This window comes from Lithobates pipiens, unplaced genomic scaffold (genome assembly GCF_037356315.1).
Source record: "Lithobates pipiens isolate NorthernLeopardFrog02 unplaced genomic scaffold, aLitPip1_a1.2 Scaffold_19, whole genome shotgun sequence".
In the NCBI taxonomy this organism is placed as follows: domain Eukaryota; kingdom Metazoa; phylum Chordata; class Amphibia; order Anura; family Ranidae; genus Lithobates; species Lithobates pipiens.
In genome coordinates this window covers 424,886,537-424,904,126 of record NW_027507764.1, presented here as the reverse complement: position 1 = coordinate 424,904,126, position 17,590 = coordinate 424,886,537, and the positions used below count along the sequence as shown (strand labels likewise).

General features: G+C 43.4%; 1 protein-coding gene across 2 annotated transcripts in view; it reads right to left on the bottom strand.

Moving 5' to 3' along the window:
* The window catches only part of TAF4B (TATA-box binding protein associated factor 4b), a 337,116-nt gene that overhangs the window by 87,237 nt on the left and 232,289 nt on the right, over positions 1–17,590 (bottom strand). For both annotated transcript variants that reach the window (XM_077492599.1, XM_077492600.1), the window contains exon 11: positions 17,162–17,287. In XM_077492599.1, the coding sequence (XP_077348725.1) occupies positions 17,162–17,287 (126 nt within the window). The remainder of the gene's footprint in view (positions 1–17,161; positions 17,288–17,590) is intronic.

Sequence of the window (17,590 nt, the reverse complement as noted above, 5' to 3'; positions counted from 1 at the left end):
TCCCTTACAGTGGAGATTGAAAGTTTGGGCACCCCAGGTAAAAATGTGTATTAATGTGCATAATGAAGCCAAGGACAGATTGAAAAATCTCCAAATGGCATCAAATTACAGATTAGACATTCTTATAATATGTCAAAAAAAGTTAGATTTTATTTCCATCATTTACACTTTCAAAATTACAGAAAACAAAAAAATGGCTTCTGCAAAAGTTTGGGCACCCTGCAGAGTTAATATCTTGTACTGCCCCCTTTGGCAAGTATCACAGCTTGTAAACGCTTTTTGTAGCCAGCCAAGAGTCTTTTAATTCTTTTTTCCAAATATGTTTTTATTGAGTTTATCAACAATACATAGTGCAATTAACATACATATCGTATTAATTTCAGAGTTAACAGGCATACAATTGAGCCGAGGTGTGACAATTATCTGTAAATCGCTACAAGAAATCCAACTCTAAATCCATAGCTCTGGGTGCTTTGTATTGTCTGGGAGGTCTCTGCTCCCATGCGGCACCCCAACGGGGATCAAGTCTTTCAAATCTTGTTTGAGGTATCTTTACTCATTCTTCCTTACAAAAGTGTTCCAGTCCTTCGAGATTTCTGGGCTGTGTCACGCACTGCTCTTTTAAGGTCTATCCATAGATTTTCAATAATGTTGAGGTCAGGAGATTGCGAAGGCCATGGCAAAACCTTCAGTTTACGCCTCTTGATGTAATCCCCCGTGGATTTTGAGGGGTGTTTAGGATCATTATCCATTTGTAGAAGCCATCCTCTCTTTAACTTCAGCTTTTTCACAGATGGCATCAAGTTACCATCCAAAATTTGCTGAAATTTTATTGAATCCATTTTTCCTTCTACTCGTGAAATGTTCCCTGTGCCACTGGCTGCAATACAACCCCAAAGCATGATTGATCCACCCCCATGCTTAACAGTTGGACAGAGGTTCTTTTCATTAAATTCTGTGCCCTTTCTTCTTCAAACGTACCTTTGCTCATTCCGGCCAAAAAGTTCTATTTTAACCTCATCGGTCCACAGACCTTGTTTCCAAAATGCCTCAGGCTTGTAAAGTTCTTTGCAAAGGCTTTGCAAAGTTCAAACGCTGATTTTTGTGGTGAGGACTTAGAAGAGGTTTTCTTCTGATGACTATTCCATGAAGACCATATTTGTACAAGTATCTCTTTATAGTGGAATATTGTACCACAACTCCAGTGTCTGCCAGATCTTTCTGGAGGGATCGTGTAGTCAAACATGGGTTTTGAATTGCTTTTCTCACAATCCTGCAAGCTGTTCTGTCTGATATTTTTCTTGGTTTTCCAGATCTTGCTTTAACTTCCACTGTTCCTGATGACTGCCATTTCTTAATTACATTCCGAACAGAGGATATTGACATCCGAAAACGCTTTGCTATCTTCTTATAGCCTTCTCCAGCTTTGTGAGCGTCAACTATTTTTACAGTTTTCTAGACAGCTGCTTAGAAGGACCCATGGTGCTGATTGTTGGGGCAAGGTCAGATGAGTCTGGCCATTTAAAACCTTTGAGATTGACATCACCTGGTCTTCCCAGACGATGATTGAGAACAATCCATGACAAAGGCAGGTCTCAGCTTTGCAAAGGGGACATTGCATGCTATAAATTCTGCAGGGTGCCCAAACTTTTGCAGTCACCATTTTTTTATTTTCTGTAAAAGTGTAAATGATGGAAATAAAATCTAACTTTGACATATAAGAATGTCTAATCTGTAATTTGATGCCATTTGGAGATTTTTCCATCTTTCCCCAATCCCTACTGTACTTTAAGCTATGCGTGAGATCTCACTTAAAGTACTTGGTCTTTGGTCTTCTTGTCTTCGCTAGCTAAAATAATTCCTTGTGATTTGTAATCCACAGGTTAAAGTAGGTTAAGTTTAGGTAAAGGTGCTCCTGATATAACTTCAGTACTTATACTACAAGGCTTGGGATATCGGAGTAGGTAGGCCTCAAGCCTGCTCAGTGCCAATTGCTCTGCTCCTCCTCCGTGGAACTATAAATCCCAGTGAGGCCTGTGTATGAGTCTAACTGCGTGTGAAAGTTAACTGTGGGCTGTGACCCGCTCACCAGCTGGATCGGAGCTCCGTGTAGTAGCTTTGGTCCGGTGACTGCAGCTTGCTTATCCGTCAGCTGGGCCTGTAGCTCCGTTCCGCTCCGCTCGGTGAGCCTGGTCCTCCGATGCTCAAACGAGTGTCTCTGAATCTCTCCAATCTGGTCACTGTCTCTCTGGCACTGTCAGATCACTCGCACAAACAAGCGAGATTTGCGTTCCACAAAGGCTGTGAGCCTCGGTCTGCGGAAGGATGACCTTCACACAGATCCTCACAGGCTGGCCATGTGATCCCAAGAGACCAAAAATGGCCGCTCAGGGTCCATTTATGTCCTACCCAGCATGCACTGCCAGAGAAAGTATTCATGGGTAGGTCATCAAGCCTCCTGGGTAAAAGGGTCAACCTTCTGATCAAAACAACAGTCACTTCCTGTATGTCTTAAGTTCAGTACCAGTATTTGGCCGCTAGATGGGACCAAATTCTAAGCCATAGAAATGTCCATAGACTTGATTATTACATGGAAACACACATTAATAAACAAGCATGTCAGCGCTACACTGGTAAAAGAGAGCTTTTCCCATTAGAGATCCTTTGGATGTATTTATCCAGATCGTCTCCAAATAGCCATCCACCATGAAAGGGGAAACTGGCCAAGAGTTTTTTTACACGGTGCTTTGGTTGACCAATTTTTCAGCCATAGAACTCTGCGAGAATGCACTAGTCCAAGCATAAGCCGTGAGGCTTGAATGAAAGAATCTTTCATAGCATCTACTGTGAAACAGTGCGTCTGATATGCCAGCCCATTGCTGGGCCTGCTGATCAGGCAGAAACTTAAGTATCGCCGCAAACTGTTCCTTAATGGACTGAGATACACCAATTGTCGCAAGAACCGGCTGTGCTACTGAACTTGCTAAAGGCAGATTGCTTTGGAAAGAAGTTCCAACTTTTTATCTGTTGGATCCTTTAACATTAGCGCATTCTCCACCATACACGTGAGACTCTTGTTCACTGAGGCAATTGCATCATCAATTGCTGGAACCCCCCCATTTCTTCTAGAAAGCCTCCTCCATAGGATATAGTGTGGAACATTTCTTGGGATTAAAATATTGTTTATCTGGATGTTCCCCTTCAGAAGATCTAAGCTTTTTTAGCCATGAATGAATAGGAAAGGCATCTCCAGATGGCGGAGGCTTTAGTGATCCCAAACCAGAGGTGGGTTCATCAAGAGCCTGCACGGCAGGCAGCAAAAAGGTTGACCGAACCAATTTAGTAAGAGTGCACAAGCAACCTGTCTTGTGATGCTTCTCCCTCTATATAAGGCTCCTCAGAAGAGGATATATTAGTATCTTCCAAATCTCTTGAAAGATCTTCCCGATCCCCTGCCCCTTGCCTCTCAATAAGAGGGTCCTGAGCACTAGATGGGGATCTGCTACGTTTAGACCCACTATGGATAGATATCATAGCATCAATCTTCTTTTCCAAATTAGAAATGGTAGAAGAGAAAACCTCCTGTGTGATATATACAGGGACTGACTTGTCCAGCGCAGCTGCAACAACAGTCTCCTCTGATGGCTCAATCTGACCAGTCGCATCACTCACAGAGGATGACATTCTTTTGGAAATGGATTTAGTTTGTTGTGAAACCATTGACCCTTTAGAACCCTTAGAGGAGTTCCTGGTCCCTCTTCCACTCATAGCCTGAAGCACAAAAGCAGAGGCACTACCAAAAAATGTACACTGCTATGTTATAGTCCAGCGCTATAAGCTGCTATTAATACCTAGCCTGGTAAAGTAAAAATGTGTCAAAGGGAAATGCCTGTGTCACCATACCTGAAGCCACCTCCTGCTCATGTGTCCCTCCACAGCCAGCAGCAGCTACACACACAATGCTTTAAAAACTTTGATGTGCGGCTGGCATCTGATGTTAGCCCTGCCCCCTGCGCTTACGCCCCCCCTAGCTTTCAAAAGAAAGTGTTTTCCCAAGCGAGCAATGGACTTCAGGTGCCCTGCAAACAGCTGATATGGCGGTGGGGGGATGTAAAAACCACCGCTGAGCTGCCGCGTGGTTTGTAGTTTAAAAAAAAAAAAAAAATGCTTTTGGCATACCAGTTCCCCCGAAGGGTTTAACTTCCACATTGGGGGCGCAGGAGGAGAAACCAGTCCCCCCTTTCTTCCCGGAGGATCTGCCTGCTCTGGCTGTAGGAGGAGGAGGAGGAAATGATGACTTCTGACACAGAGCCGTTTCCAGCATCAGGCGGTGAGTGCTCAATACAGCACCTAGTGGTGACACAAAGGCATGACAACATTATAAACTTAAAAGGAGAAATTTATAATAAAATCTCCACTTACCTTTGCGCCACAGGGTTATCCAAGATAAACCCAATCTTCACCCTTCACAGTGGGCTCCGAAACCTTCATGAACAGGGGAACCTAGAGGTTACCCACAATCCTGGACCTGTAACTGCACCCTGCCAGTAAAAAACTTTATGGCCTTACTACCAAAAAGTACTGGATCCCAGGGTAAAGCTTTCTAAAAAGAGAAGCATTCTCAAGCAAAACCTTGTTTCTTCGGACACGAGGCCCGGGTACCATTCCCTAGGCCCATTAAAGGACACTCTGAATGGATCCTGTCAGCATGGTTAGCCCCAGCAAGGATTGCTTCCAATGGAGCTCAGCACAACACATCTTTACTCGTGACCAACACCTTAGACACTGGTGAAAAAACTGAGTTACTCCCAGTAATGAGAGGGGTTATATAGGGAGTGCACTTCCTGTCTTAGGGTGTGCCAGTGTCCGTCACCTATTAGTGTCCCCTATAACCCACATAGTAACTACTATGGCTCTGTGTCCTCTGATGTATGAAAAGAAATAAAAAAAATAAAGTAAAGAGTAAAGTTTATTCCTTTTTTAACTGCAATTATATATTATTATTAGTAGCTGTTTTAAGCATTTAACACCGCCGGTTAACAAAAGGGATGATAGGCTGTTTTTTCTGTGTCCGTCCTGCTAATTTGTATTTTTGTGCACTTATTTAATGAGCAAAGATGGCTCATGCAGGGCACCGTATATTGAGCAATGATGGCTCATGTAGGACACCGTACATCATAGGAAAAATGGTGAATCACTATGGATTGGTATTCATCTAAATGTATCCAAAGTAGTTTAACTTTAGGTGTTAGTCTCATTGAAGTACATAGACCCAGCACTAGAGTGTCCAGCGGACCACAACAAAATGGCCGTAGACACTATTTTAACTGACAGCTTCACCTTCCAATCACATCACCCCCTGAGGAAGATATGAAATGTCCTTGTATCAACACATGTAGGGGAAGGGGACAGGGTGGCACGCTTAGCAGATCAGCTGTTGGACTGATCAGCATACCATCCCGTTACTGGCCAGTTTCAACCATTCATTTTTTGCTTGATGTAGAATGGCGCACTGAAGCACCTGGATATTGCAGGATATCCCTGTGTGGGACCGGTTTATTTTTGTTTCAATAAATTGCATAAACATATTACACTATGAGATCCTTTTTTCATTGATTTACTGAGGCACATTGGCAATTGATCCAGGATCCCGGACGCACTGTTGAACCTTGTAGTGGTTCCAAAGTGTGTATTGACCAAGCTTAACAGCAAGGTCTCACACCTTAAGGTGAGCCTTCATTACATTGGGGGGCACCTGAGTAAGAAGACAGCATCTGATTATCGCATCACTTTCACAGCATACTGAACCTCATGGAGTTTGGAGCACCTGTAAATTGGATCAATTTGAACTTTGCACAGTGCACTTAAGCAATTTTTTATAATTCCAGTTTTTGGATCTATTTATATTTCCACTGACTTATTTGCTTTAATATTTTTCATCACTATGTGAATGCACATGGTCACATTGTTTGGCTATTAAGCCCTTGTTATTTTATATATTTTTCATCATATATTTTATACATTACCACCACGGCGTAGAGGATATATTTTTACCAGTTTAGAGGTTTTATGCTTATACTTTTAAATAGCGCAGCACTTTTGATGCGATTTACTTTTTCATGGTTTATGAGACATATCATTTTAAAAATAAAAAAGTACCCCCTTCCCTCCAAATAACAATAAATTCATGTGGTGGGTGTGTCTTTCCACTGTCAACGTTGACTGAAAATGATTCTAGGGCCATTATTCATGGTTAACTCTAAACTGATTTAAACTGTAAAGCCTGTAAAGGCTTTTAAAACAATGCTTATGGACAATTTAGGTTACCAATTAGGGTATTAACCAGATAACAACCCGACTCATACCCGAATGACGACTACAGGGCGGTTGCTTAACTCTGGAAGGGCGTACAGTGACTTCCTCCCAGAATTCCGCTCTCGCGTGCAGTTGAGAACATCCGTGGATCCGGCGCATCACAGATCACGGTAAACGGCCGCTCGTCGCAGCCGTTTACCACGTGATTGCTCCATCAAGCGATCACTTGTAAACAAACCGGCGTCACGTCATGACACCGGTTCCTCCCTCCCCTCTCTGTACTGATCGGTACAGTGGAGGGGGAGAGATCGTTGGCAGCAGCACTGTGGGCTGGATCTGTAGTGCTCACAGCGCTGCTCACTGACAATTAACCCTGCCAATACTCTGCAATACCCAGCATTGCCCTGCCATGCCCTGCAATACCCAGCCATACTCGGTGATACCCTGCAATACCCAGCCATGCTCGGTGATACCCTGCAATACCCAGCCATGCTCGGTGGTACACAGCCATACCCAGCAATACCCAGCCATACTCTGTGATACCCAGCCATGCTCTGCTGTACTTGGCCTCTGTATGTGGCCAGGCTGTGGAAGTCTCACACGCGTGGTATCGACATACTCAGGAGAATATTTTGGGGTGTCATTTTTGCTATGTACATGCTATGTGTTAGAAATATTGTATAAATGGACAACTTTGTGTTTTAAAAAAAAAAAAGCATTTTAACCACTTCCCGCCCGCTGGCCGTCATATGACATCCTTGACTTTGTGCTGGGATATCTGAATGATGCCTGCAGCTACAGGCATAATTTATATATCAGCTTTTTCAGCCGGCGATTCCCTACACCATAAGAATGATCATAGCGGCTGTTCCACTGATTGATCTTTCTTATGGGAGGCGAGAGGGGACACCCCCCCCCCCCCGCCACCTTCCGGTGCTTCTACTGACTCACTGCTACGATTGAAGCCAAAAACTTTATTTTTTTATTTTTTATTTCAGGCTTCCCAGTCTAGAGGTGAGATGTGGGGTCTTACTGACCCCATATCTCACTGTAAAGAGGACCTGTCATGCCATATTCTTATTACAAGGGATGTTTACATTCCTTGTAATAGGAATAAAAGTGATCAAAAAAAATATTTTTGGGGAAAACAAGTGTCGAACTAAAATAAAGTAAAATGAACAAAAGACATTTTTTTTTAAAGTGCCCCTGTCCCCATGTGCTCGCATGCAGAAGCAAACGCATACGTAAGTCCCAACCACATATGAAAACGGTGTTCAAACCACATACGTGAGGTATCACTGCGAATGTTAGAGCAAGAGCAATAATTTTCACCCTAGACCTCCTCTAACTCAAAACATGTAACCGGTAAAATTGTTTAACCACTTCAGCTCCGGACCAATAAACACCTTAAGGACCAGAGGTCTTTTTGCAATTTCGCACTGCGCTGCTTTAACTGGTAATTGCGCGGTCATGCAATATTGCATCCAAACGAAATTTGCGTCCTTTTCTTCCCACAAATAGAGCTTTCTTTTGATGGTATTTGATTGCCTCTGCGATTTTTTTTTTTTGCAATATAAATGGAAAAAGAGCGAAAATTTTGAAAAAAAAAGATATTTTCTTCTTTTTGTTATAAGAAAAATCGAATAAACTAAATTTTAGTCATACATTGAGGGCAAAATTTATTCAGCCACATGTCTTTAGTAAAAAAAATGTCAATAAGCGTATATTTTTTGGTTTGCGCAAAAGTTATAGCGTCTACAAACTAGAGTACATTTTCTGGAATTTACACAGCTTTTAATTTATGACTGCCGATCTCATTTCTTGAGGTGCTAAAATGGCAGGGCAGTACAAATCCCCCCCAAATGACCCCATTTTGGAAAGTAGACACCCCAAGGAAATTGCTGATGGGTATGTTGAGCCCATTGAATATTTATTTTTTTTGTCCTAAGGGATTGAATAATGACAAAAAAAAAATAAAAATTTTTTTTTACAAAAAGTTGTCACTAAATGATATATTGCTCACACATGCCATGGTTATATGTGGAATTGCACCCCAAAATATATTCCGCTACTTCTCCCGAGTATGGGGATACCACATGTGTGGGACTTTTTGGGAGTCTAGTCGCGCACGGCACCCCGAAAACCAATCACCACCTTCAGGATTTCTAAGGGTGCAAATTTTTGATTTAACTCCTCACTACCTATCACAGTTTCGAAGGCCATAAAATGCCAAAATAGCACAAAACCCCCCAAAATGACCCCATTTTGGAAAGTAGACACCCCAAGCTATTTACTGAGAGGCATGTTGAGTCCATGGAATATTTTATATTTTGCCACAAGTTGCGGGAATATTACAAACTTTTTTTTTTTTGCACCAAGTTGTCACTAAATGATATATTGCTCACACATCCTATGGGCAGAAGTCAAATTACACCCCAAAATAAATTCTGCTGCTTCTCCCGAGTACGGGGATACCACATGTGGGGGACTTTTTGGGAGCCTAGCCACGTACGGGACCCCGAAACCAAGCAATGCCTTCCGGATTTGAATATAAAATGCTATAAAAAACAAACTAACCAGAGTCACCCGTAACACTTATACGGTGATCAGTGGTGAAAGGGTTAACTAGGGGCAATCAGGGGGTTCAAATTTTTATTAGGTAGTATATGGGGGTCCCTGGCGCTATATAAAAACCTGACGGGGAACCTAAATAACTAACTGGCTAACCAGCGTCACCAGTGACACTTATACTGTGATCGCTGGCGAAAGGGGGTGAAAGGGTTAACTAGCAGCAATCAGGGGGTTAAAACCATTATTGGGTAGTATATCGGGGTACCTAGCGCTATAAAAACCTGGCGGTGAACCTAAAAAAATAACTAGCTACCTAGCGACTGTAGCGACACTAATGCAGCTATCAGAAAAACGATCGCTTAGTGACACTGGCAAAAGGGGGTGAAAGGGTTAACTAGCGGCAATCAGGGGGTTAAAACCATTATTGGGTAGTATATCGGGGTACCTAGCGATATAAAAACCTGGCGGTGAACCTAAAAAAATAACTAGCTACCTAGCGACACATGCAGCGATCAGAAAAATGATCGCTTAGTGACACTGGCAAAAGGGGGTGAAAGGGTTAACTAGCGGCAATCAGGGGGTTAAAACCATTATTGGGTAGTATATCGGGGTACCTAGCGCTATAAAAACCTGGCGGTGAACCTAAAAAAATAACTAGCTACCTAGCGACTGTAGCGACACTAATGCAGCAATCAGAAAAACGATCGCTTAGTGACACTGGCAAAAGGGGGTGAAAGGGTTAACTAGCGGCAATCAGGGGGTTAAAACCATTATTGGGTAGTATATCGGGGTACCTAGCGATATAAAAACCTGGTGGTGAACCTAAAAAAATAACTAGCTACCTAGCGACACATGCAGCGATCAGAAAAATGATCGCTTAGTGACACTGGCAAAAGGGGGTGAAAGGGTTAACTCTAGGGGCAATCAGGGGGTTAAATCTTTATTGGGGGGTGATAGGGGGCTACCCTGGACCTAACACTAACTGTCCTGACAGTTTTTACTGTCACAACTGACACTGAATGCATTTATCAGTAAAGAAATGATCAATGCAATCAGTGACACTGTGACTGGGGGGGGGGGGGGGCGGGGGGGGATCGGGGGGGGGTTTGTGTGCCTGTGTGTACCTACATGTCAGTGTAGTGTTGGTGCACACTTACTATTAGTCTTCTCCTCGTAGTCCGGTCAAAAAGACCGCCCCGAGGAGAATGACATCACTTCCTCCTTCCTGTGTAAACAATACACAGGGGAGGAAGCTTCTCATTGGCCAGGAGCGATCCAGAGGGGGTGGCCGAAAACCAACGGCCATCCCCTCATCACGGAGCGCTCCTGGACCGAATCGGACCGCCGTAAACAGCGGGAGGGGGTCCGATCGGACCCCCCACCCGCTGGAAGGCAATCACGTAGATGTACGTGATTGTGCCTGCCTGTGCCATTGTGCTGACGTACAATGGCAATACGGCGGTCCTGAAGTGGTTAAAGCGTCACCTATGGGGATTTTTTTTTTTTTTTAAAGCACAATACTTTTTTCCCCCCAAAAAATGTGTTAGCAAAATTGCTGCGCAAATATCGTGCGAGATAAAAAGTTGCAACGACCGCTATTGTATTCTCTAGGGTCTTTGCTAAAAAAAAAAAAAAAAACATATATAATGTTTTGGGATTCTACGTAATTTTCTAGCAAATAAATATTGATTTTTACATGTAGGGGAGAAATGTCAGAATTGGCCTGGGTGCTCCAGAACGCCTGATGGTGCTCCCTGCATGTTGGGCCTCTGTATGTGCCCACACTGTGTAATAGTCTCACACATGTGGTATCACCATACTTGGGAGTAATAGCAGAATGTGTTTTGGTGTGTATTTTGTGGTTTGATTTTGCAAAGAATTGTGGGAAAAAATGACAACTTCGAAAAAAACTCGCCATGCCTCTTGCTAAATACCTTGGAATGTCTTCTTTCCAAACAGGGTCATTTGGGGGGTATTTGTACTTTTGTGGCATGTTAGGTCTCAAGAAATGAGATAGGCCGTCAGTACTTCAGGTGTGATCAGTTTTCAGATATTGGCACCATATCTTGTGAACTTTCACACAGACCAAATAATATACACCAATTTGTACTTATTTATACCAAAGATATGTAGTAGTATACATTTTGGCTAAAATTTATTAAGAAAAATTACAAATTTGCTAAATTTTATAACAAACGAAGAAAAAGTACCAGTTACTTACCGGTAACTGTCTTTCTGGGAAATCTTCCAGGACGGCACACCTGAGAGATGAGAGGCTCCTCCCTACAGGAAACACAATCAATCGACAGCTGTTTTAAGTCCCCACCCTTCCCCTTGATCCTCAGTTTGTAGAGAAGTAACTCCTGAACCAGGTTCACAAGGGAAATCATTCCTCATAGGTACTCACCTTCTAGTGTTCTAGAATTTTCCCTCCTCCAACGGGCGGGAAGTAGGCCTGCCGTCCTGGAAGATTTCCCAGAAAGACAGTTACCGGTAAGTAACTGGTACTTTTCTCAAGTCATCTTCCAGGACGGCACACCTGAGAGGATAAACAAGTACCTCAGGCCTACCTTAGGGTGGGGCCACTGCAAAACCCTCTTGGCGAACCTTGGCTCTGCAGTGAGCTTTACCTCCATTCCATACGCTCATATGCTTGATGAAGGCATCTTAGCTGGATCATGCGGCTGATCTGCAGGTCTGCTCCACAGATGTTCCTGCCTTTTCCGCTTCAGATGCAGTATCTAGGTGAAATGGGCTCTTAAAAATGGAATCAGAAAACATGTTAAACTTGTAGGTTAGCAATGTTGCCTATCTCACACATCTAACAACCATGGCCTATTATGCCTGTAGGTGCTACTTAGAACCACTAAAAAGATAAATAAGAGACCTGTGTAAGACAAGGACACTACATTAATCAATAAGAGGGCCTGTCTTAACACTATCCTGTTGAGGGAAATAAAACTGCTTCCTTTTTATCTTTATGTCAGCAAAAGACTAAAGGGAAGCCTACTTAAGGGAAATAGATTAACAGAAGCTTGAACCCTGGGTTTAAGGCACGCCCCAATCTATGTCCTTACTTACGCCTGAGAGCCTTCTTCAGGAGATTAAAGTCCCTAGCAGGAGTAGACTACCCATATTGCTATGTCTAGTTTTGCTAAAAGGGCAAAATGAAGGCCATGCACCGAGCCGAAACCTATTCGATCGGGTATACATCTTTATACTTCATCCTTGGGCCCTAATACTCCTCTGAACAGAACTCTCCAAGTTCTTACTAAACAGGGCGATTCATTATCCCCTTCCTCCAGTGTCCCATAACCCTACAGGGCTTCAACCCTAGGAAATGGTTCTGGCATCCCTGAATGCAAGTGGTCAAGGTTTTCTGACATGTGGCAGCTGCAGCCCGAACTCCTGGCCCCTCCATGGAAAAGAAGGCTGAAATACAAAAAAGGTGATACATGTATTATTAATATCACAAATAAAATGATCATAGATTGTGGGCACGGCACAATAGATTTAGACAGAAAGGACACAAGCATAGACAACAATGTTGTGTGCCTGAGTGTGACTAGCTAAACCAATATATCAAATATGGGAAGAGACCCAAATCTGAACCTCAACGTAGACAAACAGTCCTCATAGTCTGGTTTTCTGATGTGCTGCCAAGATGTAAAAACATTAAGACTCAAGCAAACCCTAAATGCTGCGTATTTCTTTAGTGCAGCTAGCTAGGTCATAACTGATATATAAATACGGAAAGGACAGGAACCCCCTTTACTGTTGTGCTTTACCTATGTACAGCAAAACAAGGCTATAAAGACAGAAAGACCCAAACTTCTATGTTGTGTATTTCTGACAAACCACCACAGTTATAAGATTAATATGAACACAAACTCCCGTGTTGTGCATTTTTGCTATGCCACAGGGAAAAATATGGAACACAAGACAATCCTTTCTGTCATGCACTTCTGTAGTGTAGTTCAGATAGAACCAACACTGAGAAAGGACACAAGCAACCTGCAGCATTGTGTTTTTCTGAAACAGAAAGCACCAACAAGCTTCAATCTTGAGTATTTCTGCTGTGCAACAACATAAAAGCAGACACTGAGGAAAAAGACAGACAGCCTTTACAGCTGCAATCTTTCTGGTCTGCTGCAAAATAAAACAATAACGTCATGATGAGTATTCCTGCTGTGTAGCAAAACCTCAATCAGAAGGGACAGATAAGTTTAGGGTTCCCACACCTGTGCGACCCAACCTGCGACTTGGGACTGCAAGACGCATGAGAAGTCATATACTATGGCTTCCAATGGGTACCATTTGTGTCTGTGCGACACCAGCAGTCCCTGATTCCTGGATCCACAGACCTCAAGATTACACAGGTCGCAGGGAAAAAAACAAATAGCAATTTTCAGGTCGAACAAGTAAGGGGTCCCCAATGCTGTGACTCCCTGGAGGATTGCAGCCAACAAACCCCTGCTGTGTATCCCCAAGATGCAGAAAGGTAGATCCATGAGAAACACTGCTTAGCCTGATATACAAACAATAAGGCAGTAAATATAGGACATACAGGACACAAACATTCAATCTTTGTGTATGTCTGATGTGTAGTAATATACCAATACTGAGCAGAGAGGCCACCATCCTCAATGTGTCTCTCAGCTGAGCAGCAAAAACAAAATCAGAAAAAGACAAGCAACCTTCACTGCTGTGTCCTTTCTGATATGCAGCCAATAAGGCAGTATATGCAAGACATAAAAGGACAGACAACCTTCAATCTTGTATATGTCTGATGTGCAACAATATAACAATTCTGAATAGAGATAGCACATCCATATTGAAGCGATTTGGCCTTGCGACTCAACATGTCAAATCGCATTGGCTAAAATCAGCACAACACCACTTTTTGGTGCTACACGGATTACCAAAGGCAGTATATGTACTACACCTGGCAGGGGTTCAATTTGTATTTCTACTATGTAGCCCAACAAATTCGAACCATCAATTTTCACTGCTGCCTTTCTGATAAGGCAATAATACAGGACACAAAAACCTCACAGACCTTAATGCTGTATAAATCTGATGTGCAACAATAAAACACTATGAATAGAGATAGCACATCCATATTGAAATGATTTGTCATGCGACTCAACATGTCAAATCGCATGTTTAAACTCGGCAGCCATTGCTGTTAATAGCACTGTCTGAATCAGCACAGCGCCACGCAAATCAGGACCATCAGACTTCACTGCTGCCTTTCTGATAAGTAACCAACAAGGCAGTAAAACAGGACACAAAGCCCCACAGACAGACCTCAATCTTGTGTATGTCTGATGTGCAGCAATATAACCATTATGAGCAGAGATGTCACCAGACTCAATGATGTGCATTTCTGCTGTGCAACACAAAACCAGAAAGTACAGACCACCTTCACTGTTGTATTTTTCTGATCTGTAGCCAAACAAAGCAGTACCTTTAGTATATAAAGGACAGAAAACAAGCTTCAGTGCAGTGCATTTCTGATGTACAGCAATATAGTCCTTATTAAGCAGAGATGTCACAAATCTCAATGTGTATTTCTGCTGTGCCACAAAAACATCCCAGCAAGGACAAACTTTCACTACTGATCTACTGGTGTGCAGCCAATGAGGAGTCATGGTCTATCCCTTTATGAAATAACCAACAGGCAATTTATTTCATAGGCATAGCCTGGGCTGTAGATACTAAACCTTCACCACCAGTGAAGGAACAGATCCTAAAATGGTTGGACACCCTACTATTAGTAGTAGTTGTTGTCCTACCTTACCTCCATAGACTGAGCAAACGCTAGCCAGCACAAATCCAGGTGGTGCTGATTAGCAACTAAAGTCTCAATGAGCCCAGCCCTAGAGACCAATTTAAGACCTCTCTAGAAGAGGTGGTTACCAGTTTAGCCTGGGAGGTAAATAGCTATTTGCAGGCTTCAAACAATCAATTATGTAGCTCTTGCATAGGTTTGCACAGAAAATCCTCAATTAAAAGGATGTAGGGAGCGATCTATGGTGAATCGCCTTTAGATCTGCCACTGAGTGGATTGTAGCCCAAACCAATAAAAAAAGTTTCTTCTTACCTCCTACATTATAATATAAACACAGTGTAAAGGTGGAGTGGGAGGTTGGAGCTTATGAAAGTTAACTATAGCAGGCAACCCCCAAAAGGAGGATCTGTGACAAGGGAACCCCTACTGTGCCACACAGTAGCTTGGTCTCTGCCCATCCTTGAATGTTAGGTCAGCTTTTAAACATTGTGAAGCAACTTCAGATTCCTAGCAGCTGGGCTAATAGGGCCGGTAACCTAGTGCACCTGCTGACCAGGGGAGCTTCTGAATCCACCAACCACTGCCCAATTAATAACCTGTTCAGTGGTATACCTGGCCTGTAAGTAACTTTGTATCTACCAGGTCCCCTCTGTACGCTATATTCATCCCTACTAAATGTACCACAACTGGGCATGTAGGGAGAGGCTGGCAACCTACTGCTGCGATAACCACAGTGTCTCTGCTGTAAGAGGGAGCTGTGGCTGGTGGTTTTAGCAGTGGCGTCTGCGCTATTTGTATCCCGACCCCAAGTTCTGCACTGCACCAGTCAGTATATACACGGGGAAGGGGGAGCAATGGCCTACCTACCTCTTTCTCATCTGAGGTGGTTTAGGCACACTCGTTCCTCTGCACCACCTGTCCACCATACAGCTTCTCTGATGCAAGAGGGAGCTGCGGCTGGTGTTTTTAGCAGAAGCTTAAGGGCTATTTGAATCCAGACCCCAGGTGAGATCTCAAATGCCCAGAAACCCTCTGGCTGGAATTGGGGATTTTGCAGATAATTTCCCACGGCAAAAGGAAAGTAAAGTACTCACCGTTGTCGTCTTCCTCTTTTTGCCACAGCCAGCGGGCTTGCTTTTCCATCCTTATGGTCCACACGCAAGGAGGATAGCCGCCAACGTGCTCCCCCCCCCCAACTGCTGTCCCCATAGGGAGGTGCTAGGTTAGGCTGTGTCCTGCACTGTACCAGTCAGTCAGTCTATATACATGGGGGGGGGGCAATGCCTTCCATTCCTCATTCCCATCTTCATATCTGAGGTGGTTAAGGCAGACATCCACCGTAGTAAACTGGTGCCTCCTCGCTCTAGAGAAAGGAGGATGTGGGCGCCTGCTCCTACTGACTCTCAGCCTTCCCTCCTGGGTAAGAACGCCGCTGCCATTTTCCCGAAGTTTGAAAATGACGCGGGTGCTTGTTGCCACGCTCCCTCTCCGGCAGCCCACGCGAGCTACCGGGGACCCAGGAGTCGGGGACAAGATCCCCCTGGAAAGAACCGATGGCCAGCACCCCCGTCTGAACAGCCACCTGTACAGGTAAGGAGGGGGAGACAGGATAATGGCCCCTGAAGTTCTGGGTACACCACTGTACCCAGGGTCCTTCAGCTCTCAGGGCGGCTCTTCCAATTTCTGCTGCCCGCCCTGAGGAAAAGATAGGGGAACCCCCCAGGAAGGACAAGAATATCCTACCAGACCCAGAGGCTTCCCAGGCTTGTGGTCCGGCTCCCAGGGGGAGACCACCAGCCCCAGGCTTCGGGTCATTTGGAAAAAAACAAACAGTTTCGCTGTGTAGGGAGAAACACAATCAAAAACTGAGGATCAAGGGGAAGGGTGGGGACTTAAAACAGCTGTCGATTGATTGTGTTTCCTGTAGGGAGGAGCCTCTCATCTCTCAGGTGTGCCGTCCTGGAAGATGACTTGAGAAAATTAATTTATTTATTTTTTTACAGAATTTTCTGGTCTTTTTTCTTTTATAGCACAAAAAATAAAAAAAAAACAGCGGTGATTAAATACCACCAAAAGAAAGCTTTATTTGTGTGAAAAAAGGACAATAATGTCATAAAGGTACAGTGTTGCATGACTGAGTAATTGCCATTCAAAATGTGAGATCACCGAAAGCTGAAAATTGGTCTGGTTATTAAGGAGGTTTAAGTGCCCAGTAGTCAAGTGGTTAAAGTTTGTTGCAGTTTTACAGGCATGCACAATTTTAAGGCTTCTTATACTAGATTTCTATTTCCTCCTGGGAAATGAATCTTTTATATTTTACCTAAATATTGGGTGGTATATTTTGTGCTTGTGTGCACTAAAATTAACAACTTTTTTTTACTGAACATTTGTGCTTGATAAACAGATCTTTCTTTGAACAGTACTAATTTCACTTTATCCACCCTGAAGAACACTTAAATATTTCAGTTAAATGCTGCTCACCTTTGCTGCTCGGAGAAGCATCTCCCTTTCTTCTTCATTTTTGCGCTGTTTCTCCAAGTGCTCAAGTTGCTCAAGAAACTTAAGCTGTGCCCGTACCTCACTGGACTGGACATAGCGGTCATTTTGCTAAAAAACAAAAAACAAAAAAAACATTTCTATATACATGCCAACAATTATGCCATATGCTGGCCAAAGACCCAACAACCAAAGATGTCAAGCCCAGTTCATTATAGCTGTATTGCCAAACCAGTAGCATATAGCCGACATTGCACTATGGCAATATTGAAAAGGCATTTCTATTTTGTTTGGATAACTCCTATCGGTTTGAGAAAAAAAATACCTTGAAGGTCAGCCCCTGTATGATAGTCATCCTTCAGTTTTAGGAGGCTGGATGCTTTTTCCTCACATCTGCTAATGAAAATTATTGGA